Source organism: Carettochelys insculpta, chromosome 6 (genome assembly GCF_033958435.1).
Source record: "Carettochelys insculpta isolate YL-2023 chromosome 6, ASM3395843v1, whole genome shotgun sequence".
Taxonomy (NCBI): Eukaryota; Metazoa; Chordata; order Testudines; family Carettochelyidae; genus Carettochelys; species Carettochelys insculpta.
In genome coordinates, this window is record NC_134142.1 from 125,313,319 (window position 1) to 125,332,370 (window position 19,052).

Genomic DNA, 19,052 nt, shown 5'->3' on the forward strand with positions numbered 1-19,052 from the left:
TGGGGGGATTGGCTGGGAGCCTGGACTCCTGGGTTCCGTCCCAGCTGGGGGATCAGGGAGCTGCCATTGGCCCCTCTCACACACTTGCAGGACGGATGGACTTACAGCCCCATTTATGGGTGTGACTTGCAGCCGGTGACTTTGCCCTCGGGGTGGGGAGCTGGTCCCGGCCTCGGGGAAGGCGGCTGGAGGGAGCAGCCAGGGCCATGGGTGAGCTCAGCTGCGGGCCCGCCGCTCTGCTGCTGCTGCTGCAGCTGTTGCCGCTGCTGGATGGTAAGTCTGGGGTCTGCAGGGAAGAGCATTGGAAAGGGGCTGGTGGGTGGGAGCAGGGAGCCAGGACTCCTGGGTTTTCTCCTGGCTCTGGGAGGGCAGTGGGGGCTGGTGGTTAGAGCAGTGGAGGTGGGAGCCAGGACTCCTGGGTTCTCTCCCCAAGTCTGGCAGGGGAGTGGTTTTCTGTCCCCCAGACCTTGGTACCACAGTGCTTGGTGCTGTCCCTTTGCCCACGACATGTGGGACTCCCTGCCAGGGGCCTCGGTGCTCGGTGGGTTGCAAGAGAGCAAGGCCGAGGGTGGGATTTCAGCCCATGCATGGGGCGGGGGGGGATGGAAGTGAGAGGCAGGAGATGGGGGGGTGGTGAGGGCCGGGGGAAGGGCCGGATGCGAGCGGATAGGGAGCAGAGTGAGGCAGGGCTGGGGCGGACGTGTGGGCCAAGCAGGCAGCCCACGGAGGCTGTGAAGGGCACACGCCCAGGGTGAGAGCCTGGGCCCGGCGGGCGGTGGGGGGTGGGGAGAGGAGCCCTGTCTGAGGTCTGCCTGGGGCATGGGTGGGTTTGTGGGTGCCTGTCCTGCGGTGCCACCTGCTGGGGGGGATCAGGGCCGATGTGTCTCACCCCCGGTAAAAGTCTCTCTCTCCCCCCAGGTGCGGTGGAGCTCCAGACAAGTAAGGACCCCCCCCGCTTCTCCCCCCAGCTGCATGAGGGGAGCGCGGGCCGGTGGTTGGCGCAGACGGCTGGGAGCCCGGACGCCTGGGTTCTACTCACACCCCTCCCCACCTTTCTCCCCAGCCTGCGGGCAGCCGGTGGCCTCCAGCCGCATCGTGGGGGGTCAGGATGCCCAGAGCGGGGCGTGGCCCTGGCAGGTCAGCATCCAATACAACGGAGACCACATCTGCGGCGGGTCCCTCCTCACCGAGGAGTGGGTGGTGTCTGCAGCTCATTGCTTTCAGACGTGAGTAGCCGGGCAGCTGTCCCGCCCCAGAGGTGGCTGCAGCTCAGGGGAGGGGGAGGGGGAGTTGCGGTGCAGCTCTGTCACAGACCCTGGTCCGGCTCCCCCTTTGGGGCTGGACTGAGCCAGGGGGCTCCTGCTGCTCACCGAGTCCTGCCCAGTGGGGACAGAGCCCTGGCGGGGGCTTTGCAGGGGCCCCAGGCCACGCTGACTCCCCAGGGCCTGGTGAGTTAACTCGTGCGGCCCACAGCAGTGGGACAGGCCGAGGGGAGCCCAGAGAGACCACAGTGCCAAGACCCTGTGCCGAGCCCACCGTGACCTCCCCTCCCGGCCCGTCTCGTGGGGCATGTCCCCGTGGCACTGGGAGCCCCGGGGCACAGGCGCAGCTGGGCTGGCTCGGAGCCTCGCACCAGGGGTGTTCAACTGCCCCGCGGCCACACCCGGTTCCTCTGGTGTCAGGCCCAGGGCCCAGCTGCTCCACCCCAGAGTTGGCTGCATTCCTGTTCTGGAGGGGTGAGTAGACTAACAGCCCCCTGCCCAATGTCTCCCCCGCGCTAGGCCTCAGAACCCCTCCAGTTACTCCGTTTCCCTCGGGGAATTCCAGCTGGATGTCCCGAGTGCCAATGCCTTCACCACGGCCGTGTCCCAGCTCGAAATCCACAGCAGCTACAACCCCAACACCTTCGACTCGGACATAGCGCTGGTGCGCCTCCAAAGCCCCCTGCACTACACCGCCTATATCCTCCCCATCTGCCTCCCCAACAGCAACGATGACGCCGCAAATGGCTCCCTCTGCTGGGTCACCGGCTGGGGCAACGTTCAGTCGAACGGTGAGACGCGGCAGGGCGGTGGGAGGGGGCTTCAGCCGGGGCCGTCTCTCCTCCAAACTGGCCCGGCAGCGCCCAGCAGCACCTGGAGAGCAGAGATCTGCTGACCCGAGGAAGGATGAGACGCCGGGAAGGGTGACTGGGGAGTTAAAAGCAGAGCTGGGGGGGTGGGGGCGGGAAACAGGATTCCTGGGTTCTATCCCCCGCCCTGGGAGGGAGGTGAGGTCTAGTGGTTAGAGCTGGGAGCCAGGACTCCTGAGTTCTCTCCCTGGCTCGGGCAGTGTGTCTAGTGGTTACGGGAGGGGGCCTGGCAGTCAGGACTCTGGGGTTCTCTCCTTGGCTCTGGGCGGGGAGTGGGGTCTAGTGGTTACAGCAAGGGCTGGGAGCCAGGATTCCTCTTGTGCTGAAAAACTCCCATTCTCCGCTGACCTGTGTGGGCCCAGAGGGGGCGTCTCCCCTTGTGCTGGGGGCAGAGAGTGGGGGGGACCCATCCCCAGGTGCGGGGCTTGGCTGAGGTGTGCTTTGGCTCTCTAGAAAGTCTCCCTGCTCCCCGCACGCTGCAGGAAGTTCAGGTCTTACTCATGGACCCCCAGACATGCAATGACCTGTACAGCCAAAACATCCCCGGCTACTCCGGGTCGCGGCCCATCAACAGCAACATGTGGTGCGCTGGCGAGGCCCAGGGAGGGAAAGACTCCTGCCAGGTGAGCCCATGCAGGGGCACTGACGGAGCTGGGACCCCAGGGCTGCAATAGCTGTGAGCTGTGAGCTGGGAGTCAGGGGCACCGGCAGAGCAGGGGGTGGGGCGGGGTGGGCTGGTGGGGGCTCAGGTCGGGAGTGAGGGGCACCGGCAGAGCAGGGGGTGGGGCGGGGTGGTGGGGGCTCAGGTCGGGAGTGAGGGGCACCGGCAGAGCAGGGGGTGGGGTGGGGTGGGCTGGGCTGGTGGGGGCTCAGGTCGGGAGTGAGGGGCACCGGCAGAGCAGGGGGTGGGGTGGGGTGGGCTGGTGGGGGCTCAGGTCGGGAGTGAGGGGCACCGGCAGAGCAGGGGGTGGGGTGGGGTGGGGTGGGCTGGTGGGGGCTCAGGTTGGGAGTGAGGGGCACCGGCAGAGCAGGGGGTGGGGCGGGGTGGGCTGGTGGGGGCTCAGGTCGGGAGTGAGGGGCACCGGCAGAGCAGGGGGTGGGGTGGGCTGGTGGGGGCTCAGGTCGGGAGTGAGGGGCACCGGCAGAGCAGGGGTGGGGCAGGGGTGGGCTGGTGGGGGCTCAGGTCGGGAGTGAGGGGCACCGGCAGAGCAGGGGGTGGGGTGGGCTGGTGGGGGCTCAGGTCGGGAGTGAGGGGCACCGGCAGAGCAGGGGTGGGGCGGGGTGGGCTGGTGGGGGCTCAGGTTGGGAGTGAGGGGCACCGGCAGAGCAGGGGGTGGGGTGGGCTGGTGGGGGCTCAGGTCGGGAGTGAGGGGCACCGGCAGAGCAGGGGGTGGGGCGGGGTGGGCTGGTGGGGGCTGCAGGCTGGGAGTGAGGGGCACCGGCAGAGCAGGGGGTGGGGCAGGGGTGGGCTGGTGGGGGCTCAGGTCGGGAGTGAGGGGCACCGGCAGAGCAGGGGGTGGGGCGGGGTGGGCTGGTGGGGGCTCAGGTCGGGAGTGAGGGGCACCGGCAGAGCAGGGGGTGGGGGGGGTGGGCTGGTGGGGGCTCAGGTCGGGAGTGAGGGGCACCGGCAGAGCAGGGGGTGGGGGGGGTGGGCTGGTGGGGGCTCAGGTCGGGAGTGAGGGGCACCGGCAGAGCAGGGGGTGGGGCGGGGTGGGCTGGTGGGGGCTGCAGGCTGGGAGTGAGGGGCACCGGCAGAGCAGGGGGTGGGGCAGGGGTGGGCTGGTGGGGGCTCAGGTCGGGAGTGAGGGGCACTGGCAGAACAGGGGGTGGGGTGGGCTGGTGGGGGCTCAGGTCGGGAGTGAGGGGCACCGGCAGAGCAGGGGGCGGGGTGGGCTGGTGGGGGCTCAGGTCGGGAGTGAGGGGCACTGGCAGAGCAGGGGGTGGGGCAGGGGTGGGCTGGTGGGGGCTCAGGTCGGGAGTGAGGGGCACCGGCAGAGCAGGGGGTGGGGTGGGCTGGTGGGGGCTCAGGTCGGGAGTGAGGGGCACTGGCAGAGCAGGGGGTGGGGCGGGGGTGGGCTGCGGGGGGCTCAGGTCGGGAGTGAGGGGCACCGGCAGAGCAGGGGGTGGGGTGGGCTGGTGGGGGCTCAGGTCGGGAGTGAGGGGCACCGGCAGAGCAGGGGGTGGGGTGGGCTGGTGGGGGCTCAGGTCGGGAGTGAGGGGCACCGGCAGAGCAGGGGGTGGGGTGGGGTGGGGTGGGGTGGGCTGGTGGGGGCTCAGGTCGGGAGTGAGGGGCACTGGCAGAGCAGGGGGTGGGGGGGGTGGGCTGGTGGGGGCTCAGGTCGGGAGTGAGGGGCACTGGCAGAGCAGGGGGTGGGGGGGGTGGGCTGGTGGGGGCTCAGGTCGGGAGTGAGGGGCACCGGCAGAGCAGGGGGTGGGGCAGGGGTGGGCTGGTGGGGGCTCAGGTCGGGAGTGGGGGGCACCGGCAGAGCAGGGGCCAGCAGGTGGGAGTGAGGGGCCCTGTCTCACTCAGTCTCCTCTCTCTAGGGCGATTCTGGGGGCCCCCTCGTTTGTCCCCAGGCTGATGCCTGGCTCCTGACCGGCATCGTGAGCTGGGGAATTGGCTGCGGCCTCCCGTACCGTCCTGGGGTCTACACCCGGGTCTCCGCCTACTCGAGCTGGATCCAGCAGCACATCCCTGAGGTGGAATTTGGGCAGGTGAACGTCACGTATACGGATCAGCCCAACGCCGGTTACGCCCCAGTTCCCGGCCCACTGCTCCTCGGCGCCCTCCTGCTGGCCAGCCTGGGCATGGGGCCTCCACCTCTCTTCTGAGCTGCTCATTAGGCAACCAGAGGGAAACGCAATAGAAACAGAAATCTGGCGTTATTCACACTCTCCTCTTCCGTCGCTTCTTTGGCTTTTCTTGGAGAACTTCAAAATCCTGCACATAACGAAAGCCCAGATAATGAGGCAATAAACCTATCAGCAAATATGTCCAAACTGCCTTTCTCCTGCAGAAACCCGGACCAAAGGAACCCGGTCCAGCCCTAATAATGTCACAGCAATGTAACAACCACATGACGCTTTTGCATTGCACTTGACTTAACCCTGGGTGACGCTGCCTCTGAAGTTCTGGGCTTTCCCACACCCGGGGTGAGTCTCCGACATCTCGGAAAAGTTCGGAAGCTCTTTGAACCGACAGTCTGAAGGATCTCGGCTCCCCTACGAAGCTAGAGCCTGCCGGGCAGGGGTATCATTTTGGCTGAGGAGCAACATCCGCCAGGAGTCCCGGGACTAACTGGGGGCTTGAGAACTAGTTATCCGTCAGGTGATTTAGCAGTTCGCTGGCAGGGGCTCTGCATCTAACTCCTGTATGAAAGAAACAGAACCAGCCTAGGTCCACCCAGCTCTAAAAAGGACCCGTTCTGGCAGCTTGTGGCAAGTCGCTTAGGGGCACTGGTAGGTTTAGTATTTGAATATATGTTCTTACTTTGGTACGACGCCGTGGAGAGACTGAGCGACGCCCCGTCAGGACTCGGGGGTACTAGCTCAGTTCTGGGCGGGGTGTGGGGGGCCGCTGTGCTCCAGCGAGGGGCGGACACAGCTGGGTTCTAAGAACACAAGAACAGCCAGACTGGGTCAGGCCAGAGGCCCATCTAGCCTGGTCTGCTGTCTTCCGACGGTGGCCAGTGCCAGGTGCCCCAGGGGGAGTGAATGCAGCAGGCAACCACTGAGTCCCGTCACCATCCCCAGCTCCTGGTCAGCAGCGGTGAGGGACATGCAGACCCTGGGGGTGGATCTGTGCCCACAGTGGCTAACTGCCATAGAAGAACCGGTTCTCCCTCAACTTACCTACGTCGCATTTGACCCCTGTGCTAGCCTTGACCTTCTCACGTCCTCCGGCAGAGTCCCACGGGCTGCCCGGGGAGGAATATTCCCTTTTGTTTTACGTCTGCTGCCCATTAATCGCACTGAGCGACTCCTCCTTCCCTGCTATTAGAGGAGTAAATAACACAGATTTAATTTTTTCACATCATTCCTGATTTTACAGACCTCGGTGGCGTCTGCCCCTTAACCGGCTCTTTTCCACTCTGAAAAGTCCCAAGTTTTTCAATGTCTCCTGCTGTGGGACGTGTTCAGGATTCCCAGTAATCTCTGTTGCTGTTCTCCCCACCTTCGCCAAACCCAGTACCCCTTTTTTGGGGGGTGACCAAATCTGCACACAGCGTTCGGTACTGGGTGTGCCGTGGATTATTTGCCGGTTTGTGTCTCCCCTTCCCAAGGCGTCTCAGTATTCCAGGATGTTTTAATTGCCACTAGGCGTGGAGCAGGTACGTTCAGACAACCCTCCGCAAGGTCTCCCCAGTCTTTTTAGAGATGGGTTCAGCTAATGTAGCTCCCATCGTTTTCTATGTGGATTTGGGATTATACTTTGCCACGTTGTTTCCTCGGCATTTCTCAGCGTTGGCTTTCGTCCGCCGTCCTCTCACCCGCCGCTCAGTCTGGTGTGACCCCCTTGTAGCTCTCTGCAGTCGGCTTTGGACTCCACTGTCCTGAATAAATCTTCTATCAGCTGCCGCTGTTGCCACCTCACTGTTTACCCTTCCCCTCCGCCACCAGGTCGTATCTGAATGTGTTCAGCAGGCCTGGTCCCAGGCCCCCCAGGGACACCACTGTTTACTTCTCTCCCTTCTCAACATAAGAACGACCACGCGGGGTCAGACCGAAGGTCCATCCAGCCCAGGGGCCTGGCTGCCAGCAGTGGCCAATGCCAGGTGCCCCTGAGGGAGGGAACTGAATAGAGGATCATCCAGTGATCCATTTCATTGCCCCTTCCCAGCCACAGACAGACACAGGCTGGGACACCTCCCTGCCCAGCTTGGCCAACGGCCATAGATGGACCAACCCTCCATGAACTTTTCTGGCTCTTCTCTGATCCCTGTTGAAGTCCTGGTCTCCACAGCCCCGAGTTAACCAGACTCCCCTGACAACCTCCGCATTGCTGGAGCCCTGGCCTTGGCCCTCTCTTCTGGGCACGTTGAGTTGCTGGTGGGACAGAGAGGAGGAAGCCGCCATGGGCCTTCCCCAGTTCCTCTCGGCCATTGCTGGGCTGGGTTGGTTTTGTGGGCTGCCTGTCACCGGCCAGCTCCAGGCAGAGCAGCCGGAGATCTGTTGGGCCTTGTTGACATGCTGAATTCAGCGGCTTTTGTTTCCTGGAGCGATTCAGTGTGGGATCGGTCACGGCTGTTCTCGGTTGATCAGGGAGGCGGGTGGCGAGAGGCTGTGTCTATAAAAACCTGCTCCAGCAAGTTCTTTCCTGGTCGGGCTTTCGCCTAGCAATGGAGGCGGCCGGGTGTAGCTAAGAAAGGATGCGGTGAGGCTGGCCCATGGGACATCTCTGCTCCCCACTGGCCATAGCGCTGCTGGCAATGAGCCTGGTGCAGGGTGAGTGGGCTCCAGTGAGATGCCAAATTCCCATGGGGAGGGGAAGGAGATGTGGGAGAGGACCGGGCTGGTGAAAAACAGGGATCCAGCCCCCTGGCCATCTAGCTCCGATTTCTGCATTCACTCCTGAGCCACCTCCTTCCGCCATCAATGGGGACTGTTAACTCTGAAACCTACCGATGGCTAGCGGACGGCTGACCCTGCCAAGACTCTTCACCTTTGGTGAGGATAGTAGGGCTGTTTGGGGGAGTGGGCGTAGCCTGGGAACTGTGTGTAGAGCTTGGAGCACACATCCCCCAGGCCTACTGCGTATAACGCAGAGCAGTGACAGGTACCACTCCCCCGCCGCATGGACATCAGCATCTTTGTGCTCTTTGCTTCCTAGGTGCCCAGGGGAGTCAGAACCAGACAGGTAAGACACCCCCAGCAAAATGCCAGCCTTACCTGCCCGGGGCCTGGGGAAGGAGGAAGCTGGGAGCTAGGACCCCTGGGTCTCTTGCAGCTACAGCCTGGGGTAGGTAGAGGAGGTTAGAGCAGGGCTGGTAAGTGTCAGGGGTACTGTGAGGGCTGGGGGTAGGGGTGAAGGCTGTCTGGTGGTTGAGGTGACCGTTGAGCTAGAATTAAGGGTGTGAGGCTGGTGGTTGTCACTAAGGTACAGTAGAGTTTCTCATGGGGGTTAAGGTAAGGGCTGCCTTGCGGGGCTTTTCTTTTCTTTTCTTTCTTTCTTTCTTTCAGTGAAACCCTCACACCCAGCTTGCAGGAATTGCATTTGCTTGTGTAAATAATACTTTGGTCTGTGCGCGCCCTGGGGCTGCACACCCGAACTGCGGGGTGGGGTGGGGGGGGCCGGGAGCCCAGGTGTTGCATTCCAGCTTCCTGATTTAACCCCGTGATTTCCATGCCAGGCTGGGTTGTTTGTTTCCAGTTTCTGGCCCTCCTTGAGAGGCTCCTCTGGCCTATCTCCCACAGCAACGTGACACCCACCATAACCTTAACCCCATGATATCCTTAATCCTTACACTTGGATAACCTTAATTCCACAACAGCCGTAACTGTGTCCCCACTCCCAAGATAACCTCATTCTAAGATCCATGGGAGCCACAATCCCATAAGTTTAGCCCTCCATGCGTTTTCCTTGCCCCTGATCCCCTTGTGATGGACACGCCCAAATCTTTCCAGCCACCCTCTGGCTGGGATGTTCTAGCCAAGTCCCACCAGGGACACTGAAAGGATCTCCTGGGGTCTCTGCTACAAGCTATGCTTGAGCTGATCCTTGTGGTTATCACAAGATGTTTGTGCAGACTTGATAGACTCCTAGGAAACTGGGGCTGGAAGAGACCCCAGGAAGTCACCTAGTCCAACCCCCTGCTCAAAGCTACTTCAGAGCGAGGGGCACATAGGACCACAACCCTGATGGGGAACCTGAAAACTGGGGAGCTGGGGGACAGGCTGGCATTATGGATGGGATGGGAGATAGGCTGGAGATTTGCAAAGACAATAGAGACACTGGCGAGTCATGGGAGATGTGGGGTGTGGGGCTGGGTAAGAGCACAAGAGGGTCCCTCATGGTGGAACTGGCATGTCCTGAGGATGGTGAATCCTGACCTGTGGGCTGGATAGCTGCTAGGGAACCATTGGCTGGAAAACACTCTACTGGAGGGACGAGAACCTCGCTGACAGGTCCAGGCTGTATCTTCCATTTTCCTTCTTCCTGTAACCTCCTGCTTCCACCGCCTGGACCTTGGATCTCTGCTTCGGGCTCCCATACACAACAGCAGCTTGGGCTTTGCTACAGACCTCTAGCTAAGGTCTAAAGAATGGGCTGAACTAGGTGAAAGCAGGGAACTGAGGAGTGCGGTTCCCCCGGCGGCTGAGGATCAGGGCAGGGTGCTGGGGTGCAGAAGCCAAGGGACTGGGCAGTGGCATGTAGCCAAGCTGGGTGTGTGACTTGCCAGCCCACAGGGATGGAGTAAGGCCTACAGAAGGCCTGGGAGGGCAGCCGCTGGTGGCTGGGAGGTACCTTAACCTGCGGGACTCCTGGCCGGATGAGGCTGTGAAGACCAGGACTGTAACAGGGGTCAGAGAAGAGCTAGAGAAGTTCCTGGAGGACAGGTCCGTCAATGGCTGTGGGCCAGGCTGGGCAGGGTGGGTGTCTCACCTGTTTGCCAGAAGCTGGGCAGGGGTGACAGGGGAGGGCTCATTCAGCGACTCCCGGCTCTGCTCGCTCGCTCGGGGGAGCCTGGTGCTGGCTGCTGGCGGGGGACGAGCGCTGGGCTGGATGGACCTTTGCTCTGCCCGGACTAGGCTGCTTCCCCTGTGGGGGTAATGGTGCCATACAGCTGCTGTGGGTTGCTCCAGAAATGCCGTCGAGCTTGTGCAAGCTGGATCAGGCAGGTAACGTGCCAAAAGCAGTGGCAGTACCACCCGGGCGTGCACAGCCAGCCAGCGTCCTGCTGCGCGGCCAAGCCTGCGGGATCTGGCCCTTCCCCGGGAAAGGAAGAGGGGCCAATGGGTAAGAGCCGGTGGGCTTGGAGCCAGGACTCCTGGGTTCTTCCCCTGGGCGGTCCAGGGGAATGAGCTGCTCTTACTGTCAGTAGCACTTCTGCTATTTGCCGTCTTCCCCCGGGAGCTGCCTGGCCTGGGGCTGATGCACGTTCCCTGGCTCCTTCCCAGGCTGTGGCAGGCGCTTGGTCACAGGGCGCATCCTGAATGGTCAGTCCGCCCGGGACAGGGCCTGGCCCTGGCAGGTCAGTGTGCAGAGACACGGCTCCCACATCTGCGGCGGCTCGTTGGTCTCTGCCAGCTGGGTGGTGTCCGCGGCTCATTGCTTCCCTCAGTGAGTACCCTGCTGCTGTGGAAGGAGTCCCTCTCCCGTTCCCTTGGCTTCCCATTGCACAGCACCACCGTGTGGCTGTTCCCCAGCCGCCCCACCCCAGAGGTGGCTGCATGTCAACGTCACGGGAGCCAGCCCTGTGAAGCATTATGTGTGGCTGTTCCCCAGCTGCCCCAGCCCAGAGGTGGCTGCATGTCAGTGCCAAGCAAGCCAGCCCTGTGCAGCATTATGTGTGACCCTTCCCTAGCCACCCCACCCCAGAGGTGGCTGCATGTCAGTGCCAAGCGACCCAGCCCTGTGCAGCATTATGTGTGGCCGTTCCCCAGCCGCCCCACCCCAGAGGTGGCTGCATGTCAGTGCCAAGCGAGCCAGCCCTGTGCAGCATTATGTGTGGCCGTTCCCCAGCCGCCCCACCCCAGAGATGGCTGCATGTCAGTGCCAAGCGAGCCAGCCCGTGCAGCATTATGTGTGGCTGTTCCCCAGCTGCCCCACCTCAGCGGTGGCTGCGTGTCAGTGTCAAGCAAGCCAGCCCCGTGCAGCATTATGTGTGGCCGTTCCCCAGCCGCCCCACCCCAGAGATGGCTGCATCTCAGCTCCAAGTGAGCCAACCCTGAGAGGTATTGGCCGGGCAGCTGTCCCCTAACTGGGTGCTTCGCCTCCAGGTCTGTAGCCAATTCCGCGTACCAGCTGCAGCTGGGTGACACACGGCTGGTCGGCGAGAGCCCCACCCGGGCCTGGAGCGCAGTGAAGCAGATCTTCTCCCATCCCAGCTACGATGGTGACACTTTCTTTGCCGACATTGCGCTGGTGGAGTTGGAGAAACCGGTTGTGTTCTCGGCAGCTGTCAGCCCCTTGTGCCTGCTTCATGCCGCTGCACACGTGCCGGCCGGGCAGCCCTGCTGGGTGACGGGCTGGGGGAACATTCGCCCGCTAGGTGAGGCAGAGGCAGTGCTGTCAGAGGGGACGGGCGGAAGGACCCCGTGCCGGGGGGAGGTGACGGGCTGGGAGGCGGTGGCTGCTGTGCACACAGCTGGGCCAAGCGTTGCAGGGTTACCCAGTCACACAGTTATAGAGCCGGTACCGTCTGAACGGCGGGAGACAGCGACTGGGGAAGGGCCGTTCCCCTTCCCGTACCGCCGGAGGCTGCAGCCAGGGGGTGAAATTAACGGGCAGCCGGGCTGAAGCAGCCAGCGGGAAAGACGTCGTCATGCAGCGCACAGCCAGCCTGCGGCATGCCTGGCCGGGGTTGTTGTGGCGGCCAAAAATGTAGCCAGGCTCAAACAAGAGCCAGATACGCTCCTGGATGAGAAGGCCACCAGTGGCTCTCAACGGTCCGAGCAGGGACGCCACCCCCAGCTCTGAGTGCATCGAAGGCCTTGACAGCCAGAATCTGGTGCTGGACAGCCGGGGATGGGTCGCTCAGTGTGGGCGTGTCTTTGCATTGTCGCTGAATGATACCGGCCACAGTCAGCAGCCAGGAAACGACCACGGTTGGCAGCCAGGACACGGCCACGGTTGGCAGCCAGGAAACGACCACGGTTGGCAGCCAGGACACTGGTCTGGGTGCACCTTTGGTCTGACCCAGGATGGCCATTCTCATGGTTAAGCAGCTGCAGCTGTACAATTACGAGCATATGAACGGCCACACTGGCTCAGACCAAACGCCCATCCAGCCCAGGACCCTGGCTGCCCTCACTGGCCAATGCCAGGTGCCCCCGAGGGAGTGAACCAAATGGGAAATCATCCTTTGCTCCTGCTGCCCGTTGCCAACTTCTGACAAACCGAGGCCAGGGACACCCTTCCCGCCCAGCAGCCGTTGATGGACCAGTTCTCAGTGGTGACGGACGGCAGGACGAGGAGCAATGGTTGGCAGCTGCGGAGGGAGAGGAGTGGCTGGAAATTAGGATGGGATGATTTAGTTGCGGTTGGCCCTGTTCTGGCCAGGGGCTGGACTCGATGACTTCCTGAGGGCCCTTCCATCCCTTGGATTCCATGACAACCGCAATGAAATCATCCCAGCCAGGGCTTTGTCAAGCCGGACTTAAAAGCCTCCAGGGATGGAGATTCCCACCACCTCTCCAGGCAGCGCATCCCAGTGCTTCCCCGCCCTCCTGGGGAGGGAGTTTTTCCTAATATCCAACCTAATCCTCTCCCTCTGCAACTTCAGCCCATTGCTCCTTGTTCTGCCGTCTGACACCACTGAGAACAGCCTCGCGCCATCCTCTTTGGCGCTCCCCTTCGGGGAGTTGAAGGCTGCTATGAAATTGCCCCTGCATGGAATAAATTCTATTTTGTGCACCAAGGCCTGTGCGGATGTGCACCCCCAATAGACACACACACTGCTGGCTGCGAGAGCTCTGCTATCAGCTGGGCAACACCTGAATCTCCCCTTGGGGGCCACCAAGCCCTCAGCTGACAGAGAACCCTGGAACCGATGTCCAGCCCCACCTGCTCTAACCATTAGGCCCCATAGCCTCCAGATCAGCTTTTTCTGTGATGTCCACTCACACGGGTGGAGTCACCGCCCTGGGGCCTTTCATTGCAGAAGCTCCTTCCACGCCAGTGACGCTGCAAGAGCTGGAGGTGTTCACCATAGACTCCAGGGTCTGCAACCAGCGCATGCGGAAGGCCTTGGCGAAGCCCGTGGGGGACGACCCTGTCAAGGCTGACATGCTGTGCGCCGAGCCCATGGAAGGCTGGCAGGGGACTGCCCCGGTGAGGCTCCCTCTTGGCCCTGCCATGGGACATCGCTTCCCCGTCGCTCCTGGCACGTTCTCCCGCGCGACGTGGCGGTGTGCCGGACGTGGCGGTGTGCCGGACGTGGCGGTGTGCTGGATGTGGCGGTGTGCCGGACGGCCACGCCAAACCGGGGCTTGGCGGGAGGGGCTGAGCTGCGGCCAGGTTCCGCCCCAGTGCTCAGAGAAGAGCCTAGAGTCTCCAGTGTGTAAAGCCAGCGGGGTCCATCCGCGCACAGCTCCCGAATGCGCTGGCCCACAATCAGCCCTCGCTGACGTGTGTCTGGGCACAGAGCGGGAGAATGGCCCACGGCCCTGGCCATGACGGGGACTGTCCCCTCCCCTCCAGCCCCATTTCCTTCCCTCTCTCTAGGGGGACTCCGGGGGACCCCTGGTGTGCGAAGAGGGCGGGATCTGGTACCTGGCTGGGGTTGTCAGCTGGCTACTGAAGACAACCCAGAATGGAATAACCACAGTTGCCCCGGGTTACCCCGGCGTCTACAACCGCCCCAATGCCCACAACGACTGGATCCAGGCGATCATGCCGGGGGCGACCTTCGCGGATGTGAACTTCACTGAGACCAGAACCAGCCCCCCTGCCCCCGTCATGCCGAGCAGGGCCTATCTGTCTCCCCCGGCCACCAGGAACAGGGCCTGTCCCTCTGCCACCCTCCCGGGCACCCTCCTTCCCCTGGCTGTGCTTCTGCGACTCACTCTGTGACCCTGGTGGACTGGTCCCCCCCCACGCCAGCCCTTCCTCGCCCGTGGGGCAGACAAAGCCTGTCGCCCGTCCCATAGGTCGTCACACCCCGTCCGCTCCTGCGACAACCGTTGTGTGAAATGCGCCGTGAGCAGCAGGCTGCTCCGTCCTGTCCCGGCCGGGTGTGATGGAGGCGCGCTGGGGCAGGAACTCTGGGACGGGCACGGAGAGGCGTTCAGGCCAGGCCAGGCGTGGCAGGGCAGCGGCCGAACAGGCCTCCCCGCAGACGGGGCGGTGTGCTGCCGCCGGGTCCGACGAGCGGTGCGCAGACCCAGCGAACGGAGACGGGGCGGAGGCAGACCTCAAGCCGGTGCTGCCCCAGCAGGAACATAAGAACGGCCGTACTGGGTCAGACCAAAGGTCCATCTAGCTCAGTATCCCGTCTGCCAACAGTAGCCTGTGCCCGGTGTCCCAGAGGAGGTGAACCGAAGACAACGATCAAGCGATTTGTCTCCTGCCATCCATCTCCCGCCTTCCACAAAAGGCTCGGCACCGTACCTTACCCCTTGCTAACAGCCATCTAGGGACCGGACCTCCAAACATTTACCAAGCTCTTTTTTACCCTCTGTTAGAGTCCTGGACTTCACAGCATCCTCTGGTCAGGAGGTCCACAGGTTGACAGTGCGCTGTGTGAAGAAAAACTTTCTTTTATTAGTTTTGAACCTGCTACCCATTAATCTCAATAGGTGTCCTCTAGTTCTTATATCATGGGAACAAGTAAATAACTTCTCTGTATTCACTTTCTCCACACCCTTCATGATTTTATATACCTCCATCATATCGCCCCTCAGTCTGCTCTTTTCTAGACTGAAAAGTCCCAGTCTCTCTTGCCTCTCCTCATATGGGACCCCTTCCAAACCCTTCATCATTTTAGTTGCCCTTTTCTGAACCTTTTCTAACCCCAATATATCTTTTTTGAGGTGAGGAGACCACATCTGCACGCAGTACTCAAGATGTGGGCGTACCATAGTTTTATATAGGGGAAGTAAGATATTCTTCAACTTATCTTCTATCCCTTTTTTAATTATTCCTGACATCCTACTTGCTTTACTGACTGCCGCTGCACACTGCATGGATGTTTTCAGGGAACTATCCACTGTAATTCCAAGATCCCTTTCCTGATCTGTCGTAGCTAACAGGAGGAGGGAGCGGAGGGCAAGCAACTGAGTCAACGGCCTGTGCCCGATGCCCCCGCCTGAGCAGCATGTGGGGCACGAGGCCTTGGCCAAGGGCTGTGAGGTGCTGGTGGGGTGATGTGCCCCAGCAGTGCCAGGGAGTGACAGACACGTGCGGCCCCAGGAAGGAGCTGGGCGGGGTGGTGGTGGTGGAGGTGAGCATGGGCCTATCCGATCAGTAGGTTGGGCCTAGGCAGGCAGAGGAGCTGGTTGAGCTTCAGATACTAGGAGGCCAGGGAGAAGACACCATCTCCGTGCCCCGTCGCTACACGCTGTGGCAGGGAGGCCGGCCCGGCTCATGCCTTCCTGGGGCAAATCAGCTGTGCTCCAGGCAGCGCCCGCCTGTCCCCCGGGGGCTGCTGCCCCCAGTCTCTGGCTAGGCCGGGGCCAGGCCCACGCTTTGTCCTGCGCCCGAGGAGAGGAGTGCCTTCGCAGTCACAAATCAGGGGCTGTCCTGCCCGGGCCGGGCGCTGGGCGTTGCGGGCCGTGGGGACAGCCCCGAGGAGGCCCTTAGCTCGGTAGTTTGCAGCCCCCGAGCAGCCGATGTTCGGCTCCCCAGGTGTGCAGAGCTCCTCTGTTGCCCCCCGCCGGGTCTTTTCCAGGTCTCCGGCTGGGGGACGGGGATGTCTCGCCTCGTCTCCTGTTGCTAACACGTGTGCGTCACTGGGCCATCCGCCAGCTCAGTGCTGGGCCTGCAGGGAAGGGCCCACATGCCCACCCTGGGCGGGAAAAAATAGCACCCACCAGTTGGCTCTTTCCCCCCCCCAGCACCTCCCACCCACCAGCAGCTCCACCAATCATCTCCTACCCCTGCCTTCCAGCACCTCTCACCCACCAGCAGCCCCACCAATCAGCTCCTCTGCCTCCCCCCAGCACCTCCCACCCACCAGTGGCCCCGTCAATCAGCTCCTTTCCCTTCCGCTGGCACAGCCCAACCACCAGCAGCCCCACCAATCAGCTCCTCTGCCTCCCCCCAGCACCTCCCACCCGCCAGCAGCCCCACCAATCAGCTCCTCTGCCTCCCTCCCTGTGCTTCCCGCAGCTGTTCAGCCCTGTGCAGGTGGCACTGGAGGGAGGGCCAGGCGTGGAGCTGGGGGTGTGCTTGCGGGGGAGGGGAAGAGACAGGGTGGGGTGGAGTGGGGGTGGGGGTGGGGGGATGGAAGCAGTGGGGTGGGGCAGGGCCCAAGGTGCAGCAGGGGGTGAGCACCCCTGGAGAAATGACGGAGCTGGCGCCTGTGGGGCAGGACGTATCTACCCCCAGCTGGGAGCCGTGATGTGCTGCAGTGGGTTTCAAGGACCGAGGGAACGGCACAGAGCGGGGCTGGGCCCTGCAGGCGCAGACGGGGGAGCTCAGGGCTAGGGAATGTGGTGGGCCCCCTGGCTGGTTGTAACCCAGGTTGGCGGGAGGCCGAGTGTGGGGCTGTACATGTGGTTGTCGTCTTCCTTTTTTGAAGGAAAAAATCACCATGTTGAAGGAAAAGCAGTTTTCCTATGTGTAGCCACCCTCAGATGGCCTCACACCCATGACCTCTGGAGCTTACAGCCCAAGGCTCTTCAGCAGGAACACAGAGCCAGCTGGCTGTTGGCAAGTGCCTGGCATTTTTCAGGCTTGCCTACACTAGCTCCCTCCTTTGAAGGGGACATGCTAATCAGCCCCCTCAGCAGAGGCCAATGAGGAGCTGGGATTCATATGCTGCACCTCACTAGCCTCCTCTGCTCAGGCCGCTTAGCACGCCCCCTTCAAAGGGGGCGGCTTGTGTAGACAAGCCCTCTGTGTAAGCGCCCTGGCACCCCTGCATGACACAATGACCCGCACCCAGGGGGTGTGTGGGTTACATGTGCCTCCCTGTGCTGGTCGCAGTTTCCCAGCTGGCAGGAAGGTTCCTTGTAAAACAAGTGGCAGCTGGGGTGAGGTTCCTTGTAAAACAATGTTCCACCAGTCAAACTGGGCGTGATGGAGTAATGCCGTCTCATACCAGGAGTGGGTGGCACTGGGCCAGGGGATGCACCAGCCGGATGCAGGGCCCCAGTGCGAGGGCCCCACTCACGATTAGCTCCTCCTGCTTGTGCACAGACCCCAGCGAAGACCAGGGCCATGGGATGTTGTGCACCACCGAGACCCCGAGTGGGCACTGGCTATCTCAGCAGAGAGAGGGAAGTGGTCTTGCTCAGCCCATGAAGTCCCTTTCCTTACCCTGATGGGCGCTGCTCTGTTTGGGTGCGTGTCCCTTTCTCCAGACCCAGCCTATGGCCGCCTCCGGGAGGGGAGCTTTGTGTGTGTGAGCACCACGGAGGGAATTCTCGCAGGCAGAGAGCAGTGAGTCACGCTGGGATAGGGCCAGCACGCCTGGGTTCCCTGGCAAGTCGCGGGCACAGCCCCGTGGCAATTACAGGAAACAGCGTCGTTCTTGGCCATTTTCACACCTTGGCAAGTTACACAGCAGCAGGCATCTTTGGGAGAGGCAGAGGCAGGAGGCTGTGTCCTGCAGAGGGAAAAGGTGCCCCACAGGCCTGGGAGGTTTTGCTTCCATTTGGGGCCTCGCCAGATTCGTTCTGTAAGAGGAGGAGGTTACGGATCGGGCTGACTCTTTGGGACAAACCTGGTTATTCACAAAGAACGCACACAAAGCCCTGCCTCCCTCAAGTCAGTGAGAACGAGCCAGAGCAGGTGGCTCTGGTCCAAATGCCTGAGCCACGAATCCAGCCAGTCCTGAGCTGGAAGGGGCAAGCAGGATCGTCGGTGCTTCTCTCGCTGTCAGCAGACTTGCCTCTCATACGCTGTTTGCCCCTGTCTTTTCAGCCAGTCCCTCAGACACAACAGCTTCATCCTGCGGCTAGTTGCCTTGGGTGGGGCCTTTTACTGAGTCCAGCTTTCTCACGACACAAAGGGACTTGCTTCTTCCATTCACCCTGAATAAAAGGAGCTTAGATCATTCATCCTTTAACTCTGGTCTGTTGTTCTCTACGTTTCATTTAATCTCCAATTCCTTTCTTTCTTTCTTTCTTTCTTTCTTTCTTTCTTTCTTTCTTTCTTTCAACATGTTTAAAAATAAATCTAGACTATTTTCAGAGTAAATCTTGCTTCAGAGTGAAACATCCAATGTTCTTTTTTTGAATAAGCCAGAGACGCAATTCTGCGTGAGCAGTTTTGTTCTGAAACTGGCAAATTCAATAAGAGTTTGTGAACAGTTTGAGGAGACTCTGAACTGCAAACCTGAGCAAACACCATTCCTTGAAAAGATGGCTAGGTACCAGTAGCATGAAAAGCACATGGGTCTAGACCAAACAGCCACCACGTCCATGCGCATTTTCTTGGCTAAGGGTCCTCACGGCTGGGGAGAGGCATTTGTCATGGGCAGAGCCCTATAGGATGCCCCATATCCTTCATGTGCAGCTCAATGGCTTTTCTTCCAAGTCAGGGTGTTTTTCCGGCTCATCCAGCTTTCTCTGGCCTTGGCGGGGCCCCACAGCTGTCAGAACACACAACTTGCTGTCTTGCCCGAAGTTTCCAGCCCCTATGACATTTCCCTCCAGTTCTGCATCCTTCCCGGCACCTGGTCTCCTCACCCCCCCACGTGTGGTTTTCTCTTCTCCCGCCTGGCAGAGGAGTTGGGGAGGGCGATTCTGCAGCCCAACCTCACCGATAACCCCAGAGCCACCATCTTCTTCATTCCAGGACTACCCTCTTCCCGGCCTCGGTTCTCCTTTTTTCTTTCTCTTCTCTGCATCCTGTAACACTGGGAAGGGACAATCCCAGAGTCGACCTGAGCCATAGTGTGTTTGTGCTGGGCTTGCCAGGAAGCTGGTACCAGGGTGACCTCAGGCAGAGCAGAATGAAAGCAGCCACAACCTGTTCAGCATGTTGAATTCAGCGGCACATATTTCCTTGCTCCGGTTACCAGGAAACCCGTCCCCATTTGTCTCCCCAGGGCCGGGGAGGGGCACACAGGTGCCCTTGAACCCTGCCCCAAAA

The 19,052-nt window shown here is 61.5% G+C and overlaps 2 protein-coding genes across 2 annotated transcripts; both read left to right on the plus strand.

Annotated features, from left to right (window-relative positions):
* Nucleotides 1–206: 206 nt before the first annotated feature.
* Nucleotides 207–4,963, plus strand: LOC142015208 (serine protease 27-like). Its single transcript, XM_074998625.1, has 6 exons — nucleotides 207–273; nucleotides 919–939; nucleotides 1,064–1,226; nucleotides 1,782–2,053; nucleotides 2,585–2,754; nucleotides 4,676–4,963. The coding sequence occupies exons 1-6, from the start codon at nucleotides 207–209 to the stop codon at nucleotides 4,961–4,963; spliced, it is 981 nt and encodes a 326-aa protein (XP_074854726.1).
* A 2,516-nt stretch (nucleotides 4,964–7,479) lies between these two features.
* On the plus strand, nucleotides 7,480–13,865 carry LOC142014999 (serine protease 27-like). The gene is made up of 6 exons (XM_074998339.1): nucleotides 7,480–7,576; nucleotides 7,962–7,988; nucleotides 10,250–10,412; nucleotides 11,072–11,343; nucleotides 12,955–13,124; nucleotides 13,518–13,865. The coding sequence occupies exons 1-6, from the start codon at nucleotides 7,519–7,521 to the stop codon at nucleotides 13,863–13,865; spliced, it is 1,038 nt and encodes a 345-aa protein (XP_074854440.1). The 5' UTR covers nucleotides 7,480–7,518.
* Nucleotides 13,866–19,052: the final 5,187 nt, after the last annotated feature.

What these genes read in the sequence shown, in the direction of transcription:
- LOC142015208 (XM_074998625.1), top strand. Translation starts at nt 207, where the DNA reads ATGGGTGAGCTCAGCTGCGGGCCCGCCGCTCTGCTGCTGCTGCTGCAG. An exon ending in GCAGCTCATTGCTTTCAGAC is followed by an intron (nt 1,227 to 1,781) that starts GTGAGTAGCCGG and finishes CCCCCGCGCTAG; the next exon opens with GCCTCAGAACCCCTCCAGTT. An exon ending in GGGCAACGTTCAGTCGAACG is followed by an intron (nt 2,054 to 2,584) that starts GTGAGACGCGGC and finishes TTGGCTCTCTAG; the next exon opens with AAAGTCTCCCTGCTCCCCGC.
- LOC142014999 (XM_074998339.1), top strand. Translation starts at nt 7,519, where the DNA reads ATGGGACATCTCTGCTCCCCACTGGCCATAGCGCTGCTGGCAATGAGC. An exon ending in GGCAATGAGCCTGGTGCAGG is followed by an intron (nt 7,577 to 7,961) that starts GTGAGTGGGCTC and finishes TTTGCTTCCTAG; the next exon opens with GTGCCCAGGGGAGTCAGAAC. An exon ending in GGGGAGTCAGAACCAGACAG is followed by an intron (nt 7,989 to 10,249) that starts GTAAGACACCCC and finishes GCTCCTTCCCAG; the next exon opens with GCTGTGGCAGGCGCTTGGTC.